Source organism: Pleurodeles waltl, chromosome 2_1, assembly GCF_031143425.1.
Source record: "Pleurodeles waltl isolate 20211129_DDA chromosome 2_1, aPleWal1.hap1.20221129, whole genome shotgun sequence".
In the NCBI taxonomy this organism is placed as follows: domain Eukaryota; kingdom Metazoa; phylum Chordata; class Amphibia; order Caudata; family Salamandridae; genus Pleurodeles; species Pleurodeles waltl.
In genome coordinates, this window is record NC_090438.1 from 47339299 (window position 1) to 47357634 (window position 18336).

Sequence of the window (18336 nt, forward strand, 5' to 3'; positions counted from 1 at the left end):
TGTGTACTGCTGGCATCCTCACTGGCACAGCCCTTACTGCACTCCAGCTATCACTGGGTACCAGCACAGTGTACTGCTGGCATCCTCACTGGCACAGCCCTTACTGCACCCCAGCTATCACTGGGTACTAGCACAGTGTACTGCTGACATCCTCACTGGCACAGCCCTTACTGCACTCCAGCTATCACTGGGTACCGTCGCTGTGTGCTGCTGACATCCTCACTGGCACAGCCCTTACTGCACTCCAGCTATCACTGGGTACTAGCACTGTGTACTGCTGACATCATCACTGGCACGGCCCTTACTGCACCCCAGGTATCACTGGGTACTAGCACTGTGTACTGCTGACATCCTCACTGGCACGGCCCTTACTGCACCCCAGCTATCACTGGGTACTAGCACTGTGTACTGCTGACATCCTCACTGGCACGGCCCTTACTGCACCCCAGGTATCACTGGGTACTAGCACTGTGTACTGCTGACATCCTCACTGGCACAGCCCTCCCTGCACTCTAGCTATCACTGGGTACTAGCACTGTGTACTGCTGACATCCTCACTGGCACAGCCCTCCCTGCACTTCAGCCATCACTGGGTACTAGCACTGTGTACTGCTGACATCCTCTCCGGCACAGCCCTCACTGCACTCCAGCCATCACTGGGACTAGCACTGCGTACTGCTGACATCCTCACTGGCACAGCCCTTACTGCACTCCAGCTATCACTGGGTACCACCCCTGTGTACTGCGGACATCCTCACTGGCACAGCCCTTACTGCACTCCAGCTATCACTGGGTACCGTCGCTGTGTACTGCTGACATCCTCACTGGCACAGCCCTTACTGCACTCTAGCTATAACTGGGTACCACCCCTGTGTACTGCTGACATCCTCACTGGCACAGCCCTTACTGCACTCCAGCTATCACTGTGTACTAGCACTGTGTACTGCTGACATCCTCACTGGCACAGCCCTTCCTGCACTCCAGCTATAACTGGGTACCACCCCTGTGTACTGCTGACATCCTTACTGCACTCCAGCTATCACTGTGTACTAGCACTGTGTACTGCTGACATCCTCACTGGCACAGCCCTTACTGCACTCCAGCTATTACTGGGTACCACCCCTGTGTACTGCTGACATCCTCACTGGCACAGCCCTTACTGCACTCCAGCTATCACTGTGTACTAGCACTGTGTACTGCTGACATCCTCACTGGCACAGCCCTTACTGCACTCCAGCTATAACTGGGTACCACCCCTGTGTACTGCTGACATCCTCACTGGCACAGCCCTTACTGCACTCCAGCTATCACTGTGTACTAGCACTGTGTACTGCTGACATCCTCACTGGCACAGCCCTTACTGCACTCCAGCTATAACTGGGTACCACCCCTGTGTACTGCTGACATCCTCACTGGCACAGCCCTTACTGCACTCCAGCTATCATCACTGGGTACCATTGCTGTGTGCAGCTGACATCCTGGCCAGCACAGCCCTTACTCCACTCCATCTACGAGTACAGAGTGGGGGAGAGGTGTCTGCACGCAAGACCTGCTCTCCATGAATTCACTGCTAAACCTGTAGATCTGGTTTGGTATTTGGTAGCGTGTCACCGAGGCCTCTGCAGCAGAATCATTGTGTGCAGCTGGACCTTCCCGGGTATTCACTGCTAAACCTGTAGATCTTGTTTTGTGTTTGGTAAGGTGCCACTGAGGCCTCTGCGTCAGCACCACCTCGGTGTGCAGCCAGGCCTTCCCAGAGCCTGGGGAAGGGAGAGCGGAACTGTCTCCATCGAGGAGGTAAAGAGGCATCAAGGGTGGGCGAGAGGGAATAGGTGCCCAGTGTACGAAGGTTCTCCTCTCATGGGCGGGGAACTTCACATGGTACTCATAGTATCCTCTATGACTACATACGCATAATGTGTCCAACTGCACATTCAGTGTCTGAGCCATTGTTCAGCCCTCAAGCACTAGGTGGCATTGCAAGGAAACCAGCTTTTTGCAGGCTTACCCTCCACCCACACACTTTTTGCCCCCATTCTGACTTCTAGGCACTGTTATAATGGCTCTGAAATGCCCTGAGCCCTGCTAAACAAGACTCTGATGTGCATGTGCCCCGATCGTTAAAATGATGCATGTTTAATTGGCTAGTCCCCAGTTGGTATAGCGTAACTGCTTGTAAGCCCCCGGTATATGGTATCAGGGGTACCCAGCGCCCGTAGGTTAGAGTGCCCCCCAGCGACTGCACCACTTTTTGTGCCCCACTGAGTGGGACAAGGTAGAGCATGGCTCATAGTCTGCCACCACAGACAGAAAGGGCAGTGTAAAACTGCTAACTCAGTTTTGCTATTTAAAGTAATGGCAAAGCCTAAACCTTCCCTTTTTAATGTATGTAAGTCAATCCTGTGGCAAGTCTAATGAGTCCTAAAGCAGGGTGCTGTATGTTAGAAAGTGGAACATGTACTTTTATATGTTCTGGCAGTAAAAAAACTATAGTGTTGTTTTTACTGTGGAAAGGCCAATATCCCCACTGGCAAGTACAGAGTTACAGGCTGGCACCCCAACCCTGCTAACTTCTGAATGGGACTACTAAAGTTTGTACTCTTTTGGTATCAAAAGAAACAGTGTATTAAATCTGATTTAATGGTTAAATTGAATTTAATTCCGCTTGTGGGCAAAGGGCAATTTTAGGAGTTGCCACTTTAGTTGCCCAAGGTTTCCAGTGCCCGTTACTGATGTACACGGGGCTTGTCCTGCAGACAGCTTATTGACTCTTGGGGAGATGTGCCCAATAGGGGCCTGCATGGGAGAGAGGTGTTACCTACCTCGTGCATGAAGCCATACAGGGCTTAGATCAAGAGGCAAGCTTCAATGGAGAAGCCTCGTTGAACGGCAGATAGGTAACACTTGGGAATGGGGCTGCTCTGTTGTTTAGGCAGACATGCTGGTACTGGAGACAGGAGAGTAGAAGCAAGTTGTAAAACATTTTTTTCCAGGGGCCTTTGGCCCCTCGGTACCCACACCTTTGGCTGGGGGTGGGCTAGGGAGCTCTAAGTGTCAAGAGTGGGATCTTGCTATGTTGGGAGTGGGCAGAATATGCATCCCGGGATAGGCAGTTGCCACACTTCCCAGGAAATGGTGATCAGGAGGGGGGCACCTCTGGCACCTAGAACTCAGATCTCAACCGATTTGGAAGGACTGCCTTGCTGCAGCAAGGGACCAGTGAATTAACCCCTTCGCTGCCAGGCCTTTTCCCCCTCCTGTGCCAGGCCTTTTTTTGCCTATTTGGGGCAGTTCGCGCTTAGGCCCTCATAACTTTTTGTCCACATAAGCTAACCAAGCCAAATTTGCGTCCTTTTTTTCCAACATCCTAGGGATTCTAGAGGTACCCAGACTTTGTGGGTTCCCTTGAAGGAGGCCAAGAAATTGGCCAAAATACAGTGAAAATTTCGTTTTTTTTAAAAAAAATGGAAAAAGTGGCTGCAGAAGAAGGCTTGTGGATTTCCCCCTGAAAATGGCATCAACAAAGGGTTTGTAGTGCTAAACTCAGCAGCTTCCTAGCTTTCAGGAACAGGCAGACTTGAATCAGAAAACCCAATTTTGGCATTTTACTGGGGCATACCCCATTTTTGCAATTTTTTGTGCTTTCAGCCTCCTTCCAGTCAGTGACAGGAATGGGCATGAAACCAATGCTGGATCCCAGAAACCTAACCATTTCTGAAAAGTAGACAAAATTCTGAATTCAGCAAGGGGTAATTTGTGTAGATCCTACAAGGGTTTCCTACAGAAAATAACAGCTGAAAGAAAAATATTGAAATTGAGGTGAAAAAAACATCAATTTTTCTCTACGTTTTACTCTGTAACTTTTCCCTGCAATGTCAGATTATGGAAAGCAATATACCGTTACGTCTGCTGGACTCCTCTGGTTGCGGGGATATATAGGGCTTGTAGGTTCATCAAGAACCCGAGGAACCCAGAGCCAATAAATGAGCTGCACCCTGCAGTGCGTTTTCATTCTATACCGGGTATACAGCAATTCATTTGCTGAAATATAAAGAGTAAAAAATTGCTATCAAGAAAACCTTTGCATTTCCAAAAAGGGCACAAGATAAGGTGCTGAGGAGCAGTGGTTATTTGCACATCTCTGAATTCCGGGGTGACCATACAAGCATGTGAATTATAGGGAATTTCTCAAATAGATGTCTTTTTTACACACTCTCCTATATTTGGAAGGAAAAAATGTAGAGAAAGACAAGGGGCAATAGCACTTGTTTTGCTAATCTATGTTCCCCCAAGTCTCCCGATAAAAATGATACCTCACTTGCGTGGGTAGGCCTAGCGCCCGCGACAGGAAACGCCCCAAAGCGCAACGTGGACACATCCAAAATTTTGGGAGAAAACGGAGGTGTTTTTTGCGAAGTGCCTACCTGTAGATTTTGGCCTGTAGCTCAGCCGGCACCTAGGGAAACCTACCAAACCTGTGCATTTCTGAAAACTAGAGACCTAGGGGAATCCAAGGAGGGGTGACTTGCGGGGCTCGGACCAGGTTCTGTTACCCAGAATCCTTTGCAAACCTCAAAATTTGGCTAAAAAAACACGTCCCTCACATTTCTGTGGCAGAAAGTTCTGGAATCTGAGAGGAGCTACAAATTTCCTTCCACCCAGCGTTCCCCCAAGTCTCCCGATAAAAATGATACCTCACTTGCGTGGGTAGGCCTAGCGCCGGCGACAGGAAACACCCCAAAGCGCAACGTGGACACATCCTAAATTTTGGAAAAAAACAGAGGTGTTTTTTGCGAAGTGCCTACCTGTAGATTTTGGCCTCTAGCTCAGCCGGCACCTAGGGAAACCTACCAAACCTGTGCATTTCTGAAAACTAGAGACCTAGGGGAATCCAAGGAGGGGTAACTTGCGGGGCTCGGACCAGGTTCTGTTACCCAGAATCCTTTGCAAACCTCAAAATTTGGCTAAAAAAACACATGTCCCTCACATTTCTGTGGCAGAAAGTTCTGGAATCTGAGAGGAGCTACAAATTTCCTTCCACCCAGCGTTCCCCCAAGTCTCCCGATAAAAATGATACCTCACTTGCGTGGGTAGGCCTAGCGCCGGCGACAGGAAACACCCCAAAGCGCAACGTGGACACATCCTAAATTTTGGGAAAAAACAGGTGTTTTTTGCGAAGTGCCTACCTGTAGATTTTGGCCTCTAGCTCAGCCGGCACATAGGGAAACCTACCAAACCTGTGCATTTCTGAAAACTAGAGACCTAGGGGAATCCAAGGAGGGGTGACTTGCGGGGCTCGGACCAGGTTCTGTTACCCAGAATCCTTTGCAAACCTCAAAATTTGGCTAAAAATACACATGTTACTCACATTTCTGTGGCAGAAAGTTCTGGAATCTGAGAGGAGCAACAAATGTCCTTCTACCCAGCGTTCCCCCAAGTCTCCCGATAAAAATGATACCTCACTTGTGTGGGTAGGACTAGCGCCCACGAAAGGAAAGGGCCCAAAACACAACGTGGACACATCAATTTTTTTTTATAAAAAGCAGTGCCTACCTGTGGATTTTGGCCTGTAGCTCAGCCGACACCTGAGGAAACTTAGCAAACCAGTGCATTTTTGAAAACTAGAAACCCAGGGGAATCCAAGATGGGGTGACTTGCGGGGCTCTGACCAGGTTATGTTACCCAGAATCCTTTGCAAACATCAAAATTTGGCCCAAAAAACACTTTTTCCTCTCATTTCGGTGACAGAAAGTTGTGGAATCTGAGAGGAGCCACAAATTTCCTTCCACCCAGCGTTCCCCTAAGTCTCTCGATAAAAATGGTACCTCACTTCTGTGGGTAGGCCTAGCGCCCACAAAAGGAAATGGCCCAAAACACAACGTGGACACAACATATTTTTTCACAGAAAACAGAGGTGTTTTTTGCAAGGTGCCTACCTGTGGTGTTTGGCCTGTAGCTCAGCCGGCCCCAGGGGGGGGGGCAGAAATGCCCTAAAATAAATTTGCCACCCCAACCCCCACCCTCCCCGGGAGCGACCCTTGCCTACGGGGTCGCTCCCCCTGCGTGACATTGGCACCAAAAAACAAATCCCCGGTGCCTAGTGGTTTCTGCCCCCTTGGGGGCAGATTTACCTAAACTCTGCCAATCTGTCCCCAGGGGGGCAGAAATGGTCTAAATACAATTTGCCCTCCTGTGGAGCGACCCTTGCCTGATGGGTCACTCCCCATCTCTAAAAAAACAAACAAACAAAAAAAAAAGAAAACACGAAACAAAATTTGCCCTGGCGCCTAGAGGTTTCTGCCCCCCCCGGGGGCAGATCGCCCTAATAATAGGCCGATCTGCCCCCAGGGGGGGCAGAAATGGCCTAAAATTAATTTCTCTCCCACCAACCTCCACCCCCCCCCCCCCCGGGAGCGACCCTTGCCTACGGGGTCGCTCCCCGTGCGTGACATTGGCGCCAAAAAACAAATCCCCGGTGCCTAGTGGTTTCTGCCCCCTTGGGGGCAGATTGACCTAAAATTGGCCAATCTGCCCCCAGGGGGGCAGAAATGGTCTAAATACAATTTGCCCCCCAGGGGAGCGACCCTTGCCTGATGGGTCGCTCCCCATCTCTAAAAAAAAGAAACAACAAAAAAAAAAAACCACAAAAAAAAAAATTGCCCTGGCGCCTAGAGGTTTCTTCCCCCCCTGGGGCCAGATCGGCCTAATAATAGGGGGCAGAAATGGCCTAAAATAAATTGCCCTCCCCCCCCAGGGAGCGACCCTTGCGTAAGGGGTCGCTCCCTTTGCGTGAAATTCACGCAAAGAAAAAACTCCCTGGTGTCTAGTGGTTTCTACCCCCCTTGGGGGCAGATTGGCCTCATCAAAATAGGCCAATCTGCCCCCAAGGGGGGCAGAAATGGCCAAAATATAATTTTCCCCCAAGGGGAGCGACCCTTGCCTAAGGGGTCGCTCCCCTCCAAAAAAAAAATATATAACACAAAAAACAAAAAACAAAAAAAAAGGTCCCTGGTGCCTAGAGGTTTCTGCCCCCCCTGGGGGCAGATCGGCCTAATAGTAGGCCGATCTGACCCCGGGGGGGCAGAAAAGGCCTTCCCGAAAATATGCCCCCCCTGGGAGCGACACTTGCCCAAGGGGTCGCTCCCTTTTGTCAATAACAATAAAAAAAAAAAAAATCCCTGGTGTCTAGTGGTTTCTACCCCCCTTGGGGGCAGATTGGCCTCATCAAAATAGGCCAATCTGCCCCCAAGGGGGGCAGAAATGGCCAAAATATAATTTTCCCCCAAGGGGAGCGACCCTTGCCTAAGGGGTCGCTCCCCACCAAAAAAAAAAAATATATAACACAAAAAACAAAAAACAAAAAAAAAGGTCCCTGGTGTCTAGTGGGATTTCAAAAGCCGGATTGCAAGCAATCCGGCTTTTGAAACCCTCGGAGGGACTTCAAAGGGAAGGAAATACTTTTCCTTCCCTTTGAAGCCCCTCCGGGCCTCCCAGTGATTGAAAAAGGAATGCTTTTGCATTTCTTTTTCAATCGCGCTGGAAGCAGAGCTTCCAGCGCGACTAGGGAGGCCCCTGTGACACATCAGCGCGCGCGCGCGCTGACGTCACAGGGGGGGGGGGGTGGGGGGGGGGTCGGGGGTGTAAGGGGAAGGGGAAGGTCTTCCCCTTCCATCCCCGACTTGGGGGGGGAGGGGGGTGCACGGGGGGCGCTGTTCCCCTGTGCCTAGGACGAGATGATCTCGTCCAAGGCACAGGGGAACTGTAGCCTTGGACAAGATCATCTCGTCCAAGGCACAGAAGGGGTTAAAGGCTTCACCGTCAAAGACTGCACCGTCTGCTCCTGGTGGCTAACGAAGAAAGGGACTGTGCCTGCCATGTCCTGCTGAAGGAGAAGCTCTCTCCAGACTCCAGTCAAGCCAATAGAACTGAGGGACCAGCTGACTGGCTGCCTCTTCGCAGAACAGGGACACAACAGTTGAAGAAGCCTGCTGGGGCAAGTTGGTACCTCAGTCTTCAAGCTGCTGCCACTGTGCAGCACCGAGGACCAAGATCCTATGCAAGAGTTGCACCCGTGTTTGCTGAGCCCAGGAGTGCGATCAAAGAGTTTCTGGTACCCTCAGAAGGCAGGTTATTAACCCAGGAAGGACTGGCCTGTGACTGCAACAACAGGTGACTGGTAGTCCAATGGTGACTGGACTTTGGCCACACCATAGAGGACTTCGTGGGTCATTGACCTTGCAACCAGGACCCCATCACCATCCTTGTGGATCGAGGAATCCCTGCAGGAAGACCCTTGTTGACGCATCGCATCCACAACATCCTTGAAGAATCTTCAGCATCCTTCATCACTTGCATCAGGACCACTCCGTAGGAATCCATTGCGATGTGGATAAAGTGAAGAACCTCTCCTTCTGGGAAGACCTTGCTGGTCCCCCTGACTAGCTCCCTTCCAGAGTTGGTCGCCTGAAGTACTTCTAATCAACTGCATTAAAACTATAGCTTAATTTGAAAAGGTTTCCAAGTGTCCAATTCGTTGATTTAGCCAATGCTTGTTTGCGGTTAAGTGAAATTGTTTTAATTTACTACTGTTTGTCAAATCGATATCTCCGGAACCCTAAATTCTTATACAAATGTCGTCAATTTTAATGGATTGGTCTCTGATTTCTTGAGTTTTGTCAATTTCTTCTTTGGTGCTGTTGCTTTGGTGCTGTTTAAATGATTAATACTTGTTCCTCTGTGTAAGCCTTGCTGCTTAGTGCCCCAGCTACCAGGGTTGAGCTGAGGGTTTTACCGACAAAACCTACTGGACCTAAAGGGCTTAGTAAGTGTATTACACGGTGAGGTCGCACAACCACACCATGTAATGCATACATTTGCATTGGGTGCTAGAGCTCTGCAGGCATTACACAAAGTAGTCTGTTCTCCATCTCCAATCCCTTGCTCAGATGGTATTCTGGAGGTTGTGATCAGAGGATCCTATTACCATCCTGTAACTTCTTTCTCCTGACTGTTCTCAGGTGATTCCAGATTCTGACGCCCACCGCGCTGGCCTGCAAGAGGGGGACCAGGTGCTGTCTGTGAATGAGGTGGATTTTCAGGACATCGAACACACCAAGGTGAATGTTGGCACTTCCTTCATTAGCTGTACCTATACAGACACGCAAGGATTCATAACTGTTGTAGCGCAACCTCCACATTTGTCCTTATTATGCTGCCTGATGCAAGCTGGCCTGCCTTTCAATAGGTCGATTTGGCCCTGTACTTTTGAATGCCTGCAGACCCCTTGTCAACATATGCAAGTCTTCACTTCCTGAGATATCTGGCATGTCCCTTGTGATCTTATGCAAGTCCTCATACCGTCTGAGATGTAGCATGTCCTCTGACCATATTTAAGTTTTCACTCTCCGAGATCCTCCGTGACCTCTGTGAGCTTCACTCCCTGCGATATCTGGCATGTCTCTTTGTAATCATATGCAAGCATTCACACCTTGAGAGATATAGCACGTCCTGCGTGACCATATGCAAGTATTCATGCGCTGAGAGACCCTGCAAGACCTCTGTGAGTGTATGCAAGGCTTCATGCCTTGACGGGTCTAACAGGGCGTCTGACAGTCGATGCAAGTCTAGACTGTCACGAGATTCTGTACCACCCGGCCCCATAGCATATGGGATTGCATACGGAGATCATCCAGGCACAGAAAACTCTCTACAAGTCTGTTTAGGACTTGTGCTTCTTGGTCAGTGCATTTCTTCACAATCCTATATATCCCTGTAGGTTTGTGCTGCGCTTCCTTGGAAGCCCTTATATCCTCCTGTTCTGCTTTATAAGTACGTGCAAATATATGCTCACCAGTTTGGAGAGTCTCTGCAGATGCATGCTGCTTTCTGGAATGTTGCAAGCTCTGTCCCGTGCATATCCCTTCAAACTAATGTTAGCTTGTCTCTGCAGGGCAGAATCAGTGCAGAGTTGTCAACTGTGCCTCAAGCAGCAGAGAGATTAATGTAATCACCTCATCCTCCGACACAGTCTCCTTAAAGATGTGAGGGACATGCGGGCTCTCCTATAGGCAGTTGTCTGTATTTCTCTCTCTTTTTTTTTTTTTTTTTTTTTTTAAATGTTTTTTATTTTTTTATTTTTTAGGCAGTGGAAATTTTGAAGACAGCGCGGGAGATTGTTATGAGAGTTCGCTTTTTCCCTTACAGTGAGTATCTCGTCCTTAAAGCTGTGTTTTCCTGTAATCTGTCTTCCACCCACCGGTTCCACATCAGGGCTCGAAAAATCATGAAAATGTTACTGGACCTGCAGTTCCAGTAACTTAAGTGATCTACTCGACCTAACTGTAATGTGCTTGACCTGTAAAAGGGTCTCAAATTGTGTGATCCTAGCCAAATAGTTTAGAGTCGCCTTTTTCTTAATTCTCACATATGTTTGGACCTTCAAATATTTGAGCCATGATGCAGTACAAAAAAAACCTCTTTTATTTGATTAAGTAGACTGTTTGCTGCATGCATCACAAGAATCTAGCCCACATACCCATGAGGTCTAGCCCACATAACCTAGGACTTCTTTTAGTTTACTAACAACATTGCCATCAGAGCAGGAGTGTTTCTCAGTTTGTTTAAACACTCAATTTTTATAAATATATTACTAAACTATGATGTGGTGACATATTGTCATCTACACACAGTAACTTTCTAAGAAATGTCCAAAAACCTCTCCCCTAACTTGCAGCTTTATTGATAAAACTATATAGTGTATTAACTATCTGTGAAAATTGGGTTTCAGAAAAGATATCCTTTGCACATCAACATGTAAAGTAATCTGATATGTTTTCATCCTATTAAAATATTTTTTCATCACACAGAAATATAAAAAAGGCCTTTCACAACTACTGAAATATATTTTGAAATGTTTGCACAGCTGACATAATCATTTAAATGTTGTGTGTTAGGAAAAACCTGACACCCTATATCCTCTTATTTTACATTTTAAGCAGCAGTTCACACAGTTCACCTTACAAAGTCCTGGAACTCTGCAGTCAGAAGGATAATTTATTGTAAGAAAAAACTGACTTTTGACCTCTGTCTGTGAACACAGAGCAAATGTGACATAAGAACAAGATTTAAAGGCATCTTTTATTGCCCCTCCACTTTTCAGCTGAACAGAACACTTGTTCAGTGTCAACTCGCCAGAAGGGACGAGTAAGTATTAAATCTAGCTCAACCTGATCAAATAAGACTCACCAATGCGAGTGGATTTTTTGAGCCCTGCACATGTGTATTTTTAGTTTCTGAGAGAGGGGACTACACAATCTGGGATAACCAGTATATCTTCAGAAAAGCAGAAAATGCAAGCTTTTAGTTGAGTGGCTAGCTGTGCCAGCCTAGAAGAAGATTGTTTTATGTAAAATCAGTTGCTACTCCCCTTTTTTTTAACCAGGTGGTTCCATGAATATAGAGCTATCAGTGTGTGAGGTTGCGTGGGATTACAATAAACTAGGCCCTGTACCTGGAAATCTCCGGTGGGAGAATGCTCGGATCACAGACGTGCATGTTGCCCCTTGACCTCTGTTGGCTTCCCCGAGGTAAATATCATTATTCTGATGATGTCATATTGCTATCTGGGTGTTCAATTCTGGAATCTTATGCATATAAAGTCCAGTCTATCTGCTGAGACTTTTAATCTACAACCAAATGAAAAACTGAAGCCCCTCGTGATATAAGTTAATTGTTGCCGAAGGGTTTCACGTCTGCTACTGGGTGACACTTTCTGACTTGGGATCAGTTGAGAATAGTTCTGGGCCTTACAGATATTGGTTGATGCAGGGTGTCTGCTTCTTCCAATGAAACACACTATAGTCAGATGCTTTCTGCACGCTGAAGGCTCGTGTTGGGTATGGACCATTTCTTTCTCATTGAAGTTTAAGGTTTCCCCTCCTGTCTTTTCACAAGTGCTACAGTTTAAAGTTTCTCAGATTACAACTTGCCTTTGGTTTTCATGATATACCTTCTGCCTGTGCACTTTGATGAGATGCCACCCTGCCTGTTGAATTCCAGTCTTGCTCAGGGCTTTCGTCAATGAACATGCTGTTGATCTTGAACAAAGGACAGATCCTGGATGGAGGTGCCTTTCCTTTTGGAGTAAACGTTGCTCTCTGAGGTTCTGTTGGGCTCACTTCGATCAAACTCCCTCATCCCTTTAAAGATTGGGGAAATGGTCCTCACACCATGAGCAATGACTTTTGGGCGAGACAAGCTTTTCACTCAAGCTCTGCTGACAGGACAGGTGCTGGCCGGGATGATGACCAATCACCAATGAGCATGGCTCTTGAAAGAGTGCCCTGCTCTCCCCTCTTCAGCTTCGTTCTCTCAAGAGAGCCAGACGTGTCCCAGGGTCCACCAACTAGAATGATCCCAGTGAGGTGGTTCATGACTGGAGGTAGACTTGCCCAACAAGGATCACAACTCCTACTAAGTCACAGGTGATGTCCCACTGCCTGACAAGAAGAACAAAACAATGAATGCAGCAATGTCTAGCCCACATTTACTGTAAAAGCCTCCCAGTCCCATCTCCAACTGGGATACTTGTTGAACGATGTCGCAAGGAAAACTGCCCCAGTCAAAAAATACTTTCGGTATTGCAGCAACTGCTGCCCCTTTCAGCCCAATTGTCCGCTTACATGCAGTAGTGGTGTGCCTTCGAGGGATGATGGCCTCATCTATTTCCCTTCAACCATTTCTTCATATGCCCTCTACACAAGTGCCTTGCGGGTCAGTGTCACAGATGGTGGATCCCTGAAAAGATTTAGTTGGTAAAGGCCAGCAATCACAGCTTTCTGCTTTGGTGGAACAACAACAACTTGTTGCAAGGTAAGCCTTTCTCAAACCCCATTCTGGAAGTGACCATCACCACATACGCCTCTTACAAGCTGGGGTGCGCTTCTTAATGACATGACCATCCAAGGGGTGTGGGCCTCTCACTCAGCTCAAGGGCCAATACATCAGTTTCTTAGGATTGCTAACAATACTCCTAGCCGTCAAGGTCTTCTTCCAGGTTTTGTGAAGGAAGTTAGTTCTCATGGAGACAGACAACATGACCAAGTATTACCTACAGAAAGAGGGCAGCACACCCTCTCCCCAGCTCTTGGTACTAGTAGAGGGGGATTTGGTATTGGGTAATCTGCCACAACATAAGCAGTGAGCAGCCCTCAACCTTTCCTAGATCTTGTTCGCTGCTCCCTTTGCAGACACCATAGCACAGAGGCACCGTCCCGGCCCTCTAGCTACCCCGTACCTCGGTTCGAGCCCAGGTACCCCCTCCCCTTTAATTATTATCTTTTGCCCAAATATTATCGCCTCAGTACTTACATTACTTTCATAGTGGTGTTAGTGCTACTCACTGACCATTTATTGTTTTTACTATATTTCTGGTGGTTGTATGCCTGATCCTTTCTGTTTCGTTGTGGTGACTTGCCGCTTAGTTGTCCTGCCGCCCAAGTCCCCTGGCCTCCTGCCTCCTGGACAGCCCCTCCCACCTCTCAGGGCTACTTAATGAACGCCACAGCACAGGCGCGCTGCTGGTGCGCCAAAGGCAAGCCCGTCTGCACTGGACGAGTGCCAGGAATCCTTGCCCCCGCGCCCCCACAGGTACTCTGCCGCAGAACTCCGTGCCCTGGACCCTGCACACAACAGCAATAGCTGCCGCATCACCTCGCTACACAGCGGGACCTTTCACTTGCATCAACTTTCATCATCGACTCACTGCCACCTCTACACCAATCACCACTATATCAAACAACGCCAAAACAACCCCAGATGCTGACACCCCACCGGCCCAACTCAACTGCCTCCTGATCAACGCTAACTCGCCACCGAAATCTGAGATCCCATCCCCCTGACGTGACCTTCATAATTGAGACCTGGCTCACCCCCACATCGGCCACAGACATTGTCACGGCAACCCCTAATGGCTACAAGATAAAACACTGCAACCGCACCAACACATGCCAGGGAGGTGGGGGAGGGTTGGGAGGACATCGCCATCGTACACAAGGAAGCCATTGCTTACACCATCACCAACGATGACACCACGCCAATTACACAACACATGAATTTCCAGCTCCTTGTTGATGCCAAAACCACAATCAGTCATCCTTGCATACAGACTACCAGGACCACAAATCTGCCTTAGCGACGCCATTGTCAACTTCATCACCCCGCTCGCTGTCGAATGGGAACACATCTTCCTGGGAGATCTCAACTTCCACCTAGATGACTCCACCAACCTCCTGGAAAAACTAGACAATGTCAGCCTCAAACAGATAGACACTGACCCCACACACAAAGCAGAACACACGCTAGACCCATCTTCACATCTAGCAATGGAATTAGATACGGCCACTCATTGGAAATCACATGAACAGATCATGGCATCATACACTTCACCCTCACGAGCACACCATGCACCACCCCCAACCAACACCATGCTCCATACCGCATTGGGAGCAGGGTAACACAGCAGCAATGGACCAGTGCCCTCAGCACCACACAACCCAACATAACCACCAACTTAGATCAAACAGTATAGAACTTCAACACCTGCATCACTAACAAGGCCAACCAAGTCATCCTCACCAAACCACCCAAGGCACACAGACCCACCAAACAAACCAGATGGTACACACCTGAACTCAGGGCATCAAAACGCAAGTGTAAACAACTAGAAAGAGGTTGGCAAACCAGCAGACACAGCACTGACCTAGCCGCCTACAAAGCAGCCCTCAACGACTACCACTGCCAGCTCAACGCCACAAAGAAGGACGCCTTAACACACCGGATTGAGAACATCTCCAACCAAACCAAATAACTTTTCGCCATCGTCAGAGAACTCACCTGCACGCCAGACGCACAGAACTCCTTCCCTCCCTCACAGTAACTCTGCAACGCCCTGGCTGACCACTTCCACAACAAAATAGCAGCCATCTGCAGAAACTTTGATACCCAAACCTACGATCTCCTCAGCAACCACAACCATCTGATCACTGCATGGGATCAGTTAAGCACACCACCAACAACAACCACCTTGATGAGCTCCCTCCACTCAGGAGCACCCACCAACCCATGCCCTCATCGTCTCTTCAACCTCCGAAGCACCAAGATCAGCCACCAGCTCACCATCGTCTTCAAAGCCTAAATATCTAAAATCACCTTTCCCAATGCATGGAAACACACAAGTGAGACCCCCTCCTCAAGAAGTCTTTGGCCGACCCCAGCTAGCTTTAGGAGAATTGTCCAATTTTCTGCATCCGTTCCCCACCAAAGTCCTAGAGAAGGCTATCAACCTCCAACTCACTGACAATCTGCAAAGAAACAAACTGCTGGACCAATCCCAGTCAGGCTCCAGAGCCAATCACAGCACTGAGACAGCCCTGATTGCTGCAAAACTCAACATTTGAGCCCTACTTGACAGAGGAGAATCAGCCACCCTCATCCTCCTAGACCTCTCTGAAGCTTTCTACACCATCTCCCACCACACCGTCATCAGTAGACTACACCAGATCAAAATCACAGATGATGCCCTCAGATGGATGGCATCCTTACTCACTGGATGCACCCAGAGAGTCCACCTCCCACCCTTCACCTCACAACCCAAGCACACCGTCTGCGGGGGACCCCAAGCCTCATCCCTTAGCTTCAACATCTACATGACGCCCCTAGCAGACATACTCAGATCCCAAAACATCAACATCATCTCCTACATCGACGACGTACTGCTCATCCTCGCTCTCTCGCGCTCTCTCTCTCTCCCTCTGTCCCTCTGCCCCTCTCTCCCTCTCAGGGGACTCCACATCAGCCAAGACCAACTTCCACAACTGCATGACGAATGTCGGGACTTGGATGAAACACAATTGCCTGAAGCGCAACACAGACAAAACAGAAGTCCTGATCTTCAGCAGATGCTCTGCCCTCTGGAACGACTCCTAGTGGCCTGACTGACCCCCAAGCCGAAAGACCAAGCCCACAACCTCAGTATCATCCTGGACTGCAAACTCTTCATGAAACGGCAGGTCCGCGCCGTTGCCTTGGCCTGCTTCCACATGATCCGCATGCTCCGCAAGATCTTCAGATGCCTCCCCATCAGCACTAGGAAAACAGTGATGCAGGCCCTCATCACTAGTCGGCTCGACTACAGTAACGCACTATATATCAGCTCCACCTCCAAACTAATGTAAAGACTCCAGACAACCCAGAATGCAGCAGCCGGACTGATCCTCAACCTGGCCAAGAGAACACACATCACCCTGCACCTAAGAGATCTCCACTGGCTCCCCGTCCTGAAAAGATGCCAGTTCAAGCACCTCACACACGCCTACAAAGCCCTCCACAATCAAGGACCACCCTACCCGAGCCACTGCCTGACTTTCCACCTACCAACACCACGTATCCGCTGCAGTTGCTTCGGAGGACACTCTTTCGCACACCTCGCCGGCAAAGCCTGGAACACCCTCCCCCTACACCTCCGCACTGCAGCCCCACTGAACTACTTCAGGAAAGGACTCAGAACCTGGCTCTTCAACGGATCACCTGCAGTGTAGCACCTACATACCTCCCCAGGGTGATTAGCCACGCTAGATAAATATGACTTGATTTGTGATTGATTTGAGCATAAACCCCTAGCGGAACACCTTCTGGGGGTGGATGACAACCTTGCAGGACATATCAACAAGTCTGAGTGGAAACTCCACCCACAAGTCCTATACAGGTACTTCCAGCATCAGGCCACTCCACAGATAGACTTGTTCAGCATCCTCAAAAATGCAAAATACCCAGACTTTGCCTCCAGGTATCCACAATAACAGTCCATATCTATCCACATCTGCAAAGTAGCCACCTGGTCAACTCCGTATACAGTTATAAAGCACTAATGTGTTGCCATTCTAGCCCCCCAACAGACTATGGTTAGCTAAACAGTCTTAAGGGCTTTCTTCTAGATGTCTGCATCAGTCACACTCTAGCCACCACTTAATGAGGGTACTGCCTCTATGCAGAATATGTGTAGCTACAGACATGGATTTTAAAAGTGGAAAATGTTGTATACACTTTAAGCATCTGTTCCTAGCATGTAGCATTGTAGATTCATGTGTGCCCGTCCCCCTGGAAGCCTGTGTTGATTGCATGTAGACCTCTGTCCTTTTTAACTAAGTTCACTTTCCACCATGTGGCTAGTGCACCAGGCTACACTCACTCAAAGCTCTCCATACGCGTTCTCACCCGCTATGCAAAAAACAATCTAGAATGGAGTTGGTGCCCATGTGCATTGTCCACTCAAGGAGTCACTGCACATCTCATGACTTCTTAGATGAAAAACAACTTGCAAATGTCTGAGGCCACTAGACGGCAGAAGTATGTAGAGCATGTGAATCTACAGCCACAAACAGGGGGGCAGGGAATGATTATTAGGAGCCCATCTGACATCTCTGGGCTTCTTCCTAATACTGAGACAGGAATCTGAACATAAGCTAGAAGAGTTTCCACACCCTGAGACACTGGAGCTACAGGGAGAACGTGAAGAGAAATATATATATACATACGCACACTTTGATACCACATCTAGTCGACATTGAAGATGACAAATTTTAGTAAATGGAGGCTGCTCCCCTCGTGAAGATATAAGAAACTTATCCATTGTAGCCATCACCTCCAGACGGCTACCCATGTGTCCGGCTACTGATAGGCTGAGCAACCACTACTTATAGAGCACGGTTAGAAGAACTGGAAGAAACCTGCTCCCTGCTGGAAAAATTAAACCCAAAAGAAACGAGCAACTTGTACCTTTCAATGTTGCCTGGAAGGGCGCATTCAAAAGTTGGCTTCTAAAGAAGTGATTCTTACAGTGGAAAATAGGTATAAACCTTCTCCAAGTTTTGTGTGTCTCAGTATCACATAGATCACTGAAACCTGTGTTGCTTTTGACAAAAGGCACGAGCGCTGATGAGTAATTTCATGAGTTGTATTTATCCATGCCAAGTCAGTGCTTCTTGACTAAAGCATAGCCTTGGTCAGGATATAGGTCATCACTTTGTTTTAAGTATTTCTACTGATTACACCATAGTGCATGCCCTGAAGACATAAATTAATATATTTCCTTACTTTTCTTAGTGTTATTTTGCAGTTCCAATTGCACCCTGAATTTCTTAGGTGTAGGTCTGTTTAGTCTCCTCTTGCATGTCTATTATTTCCTTTTAGAGTCTCCAGATTGTGCGTCCATTTATTTTCTTTTTCTCCCTCTATATCCCTCACCTAGTTTTTATTTTACTCTCTCCGTATTGTACCTCT

General features: G+C 48.3%; 1 protein-coding gene across 2 annotated transcripts in view; it reads left to right on the forward strand.

Moving 5' to 3' along the window:
• The window catches only part of PDZD11 (PDZ domain containing 11), a 93299-nt gene that overhangs the window by 65606 nt on the left and 9357 nt on the right, over positions 1–18336 (forward strand). For both annotated transcript variants that reach the window (XM_069209722.1, XM_069209730.1), the window contains 2 exons: positions 9018–9116; positions 10142–10202. In XM_069209722.1, the coding sequence (XP_069065823.1) occupies positions 9018–9116; positions 10142–10202 (160 nt within the window). The remainder of the gene's footprint in view (positions 1–9017; positions 9117–10141; positions 10203–18336) is intronic.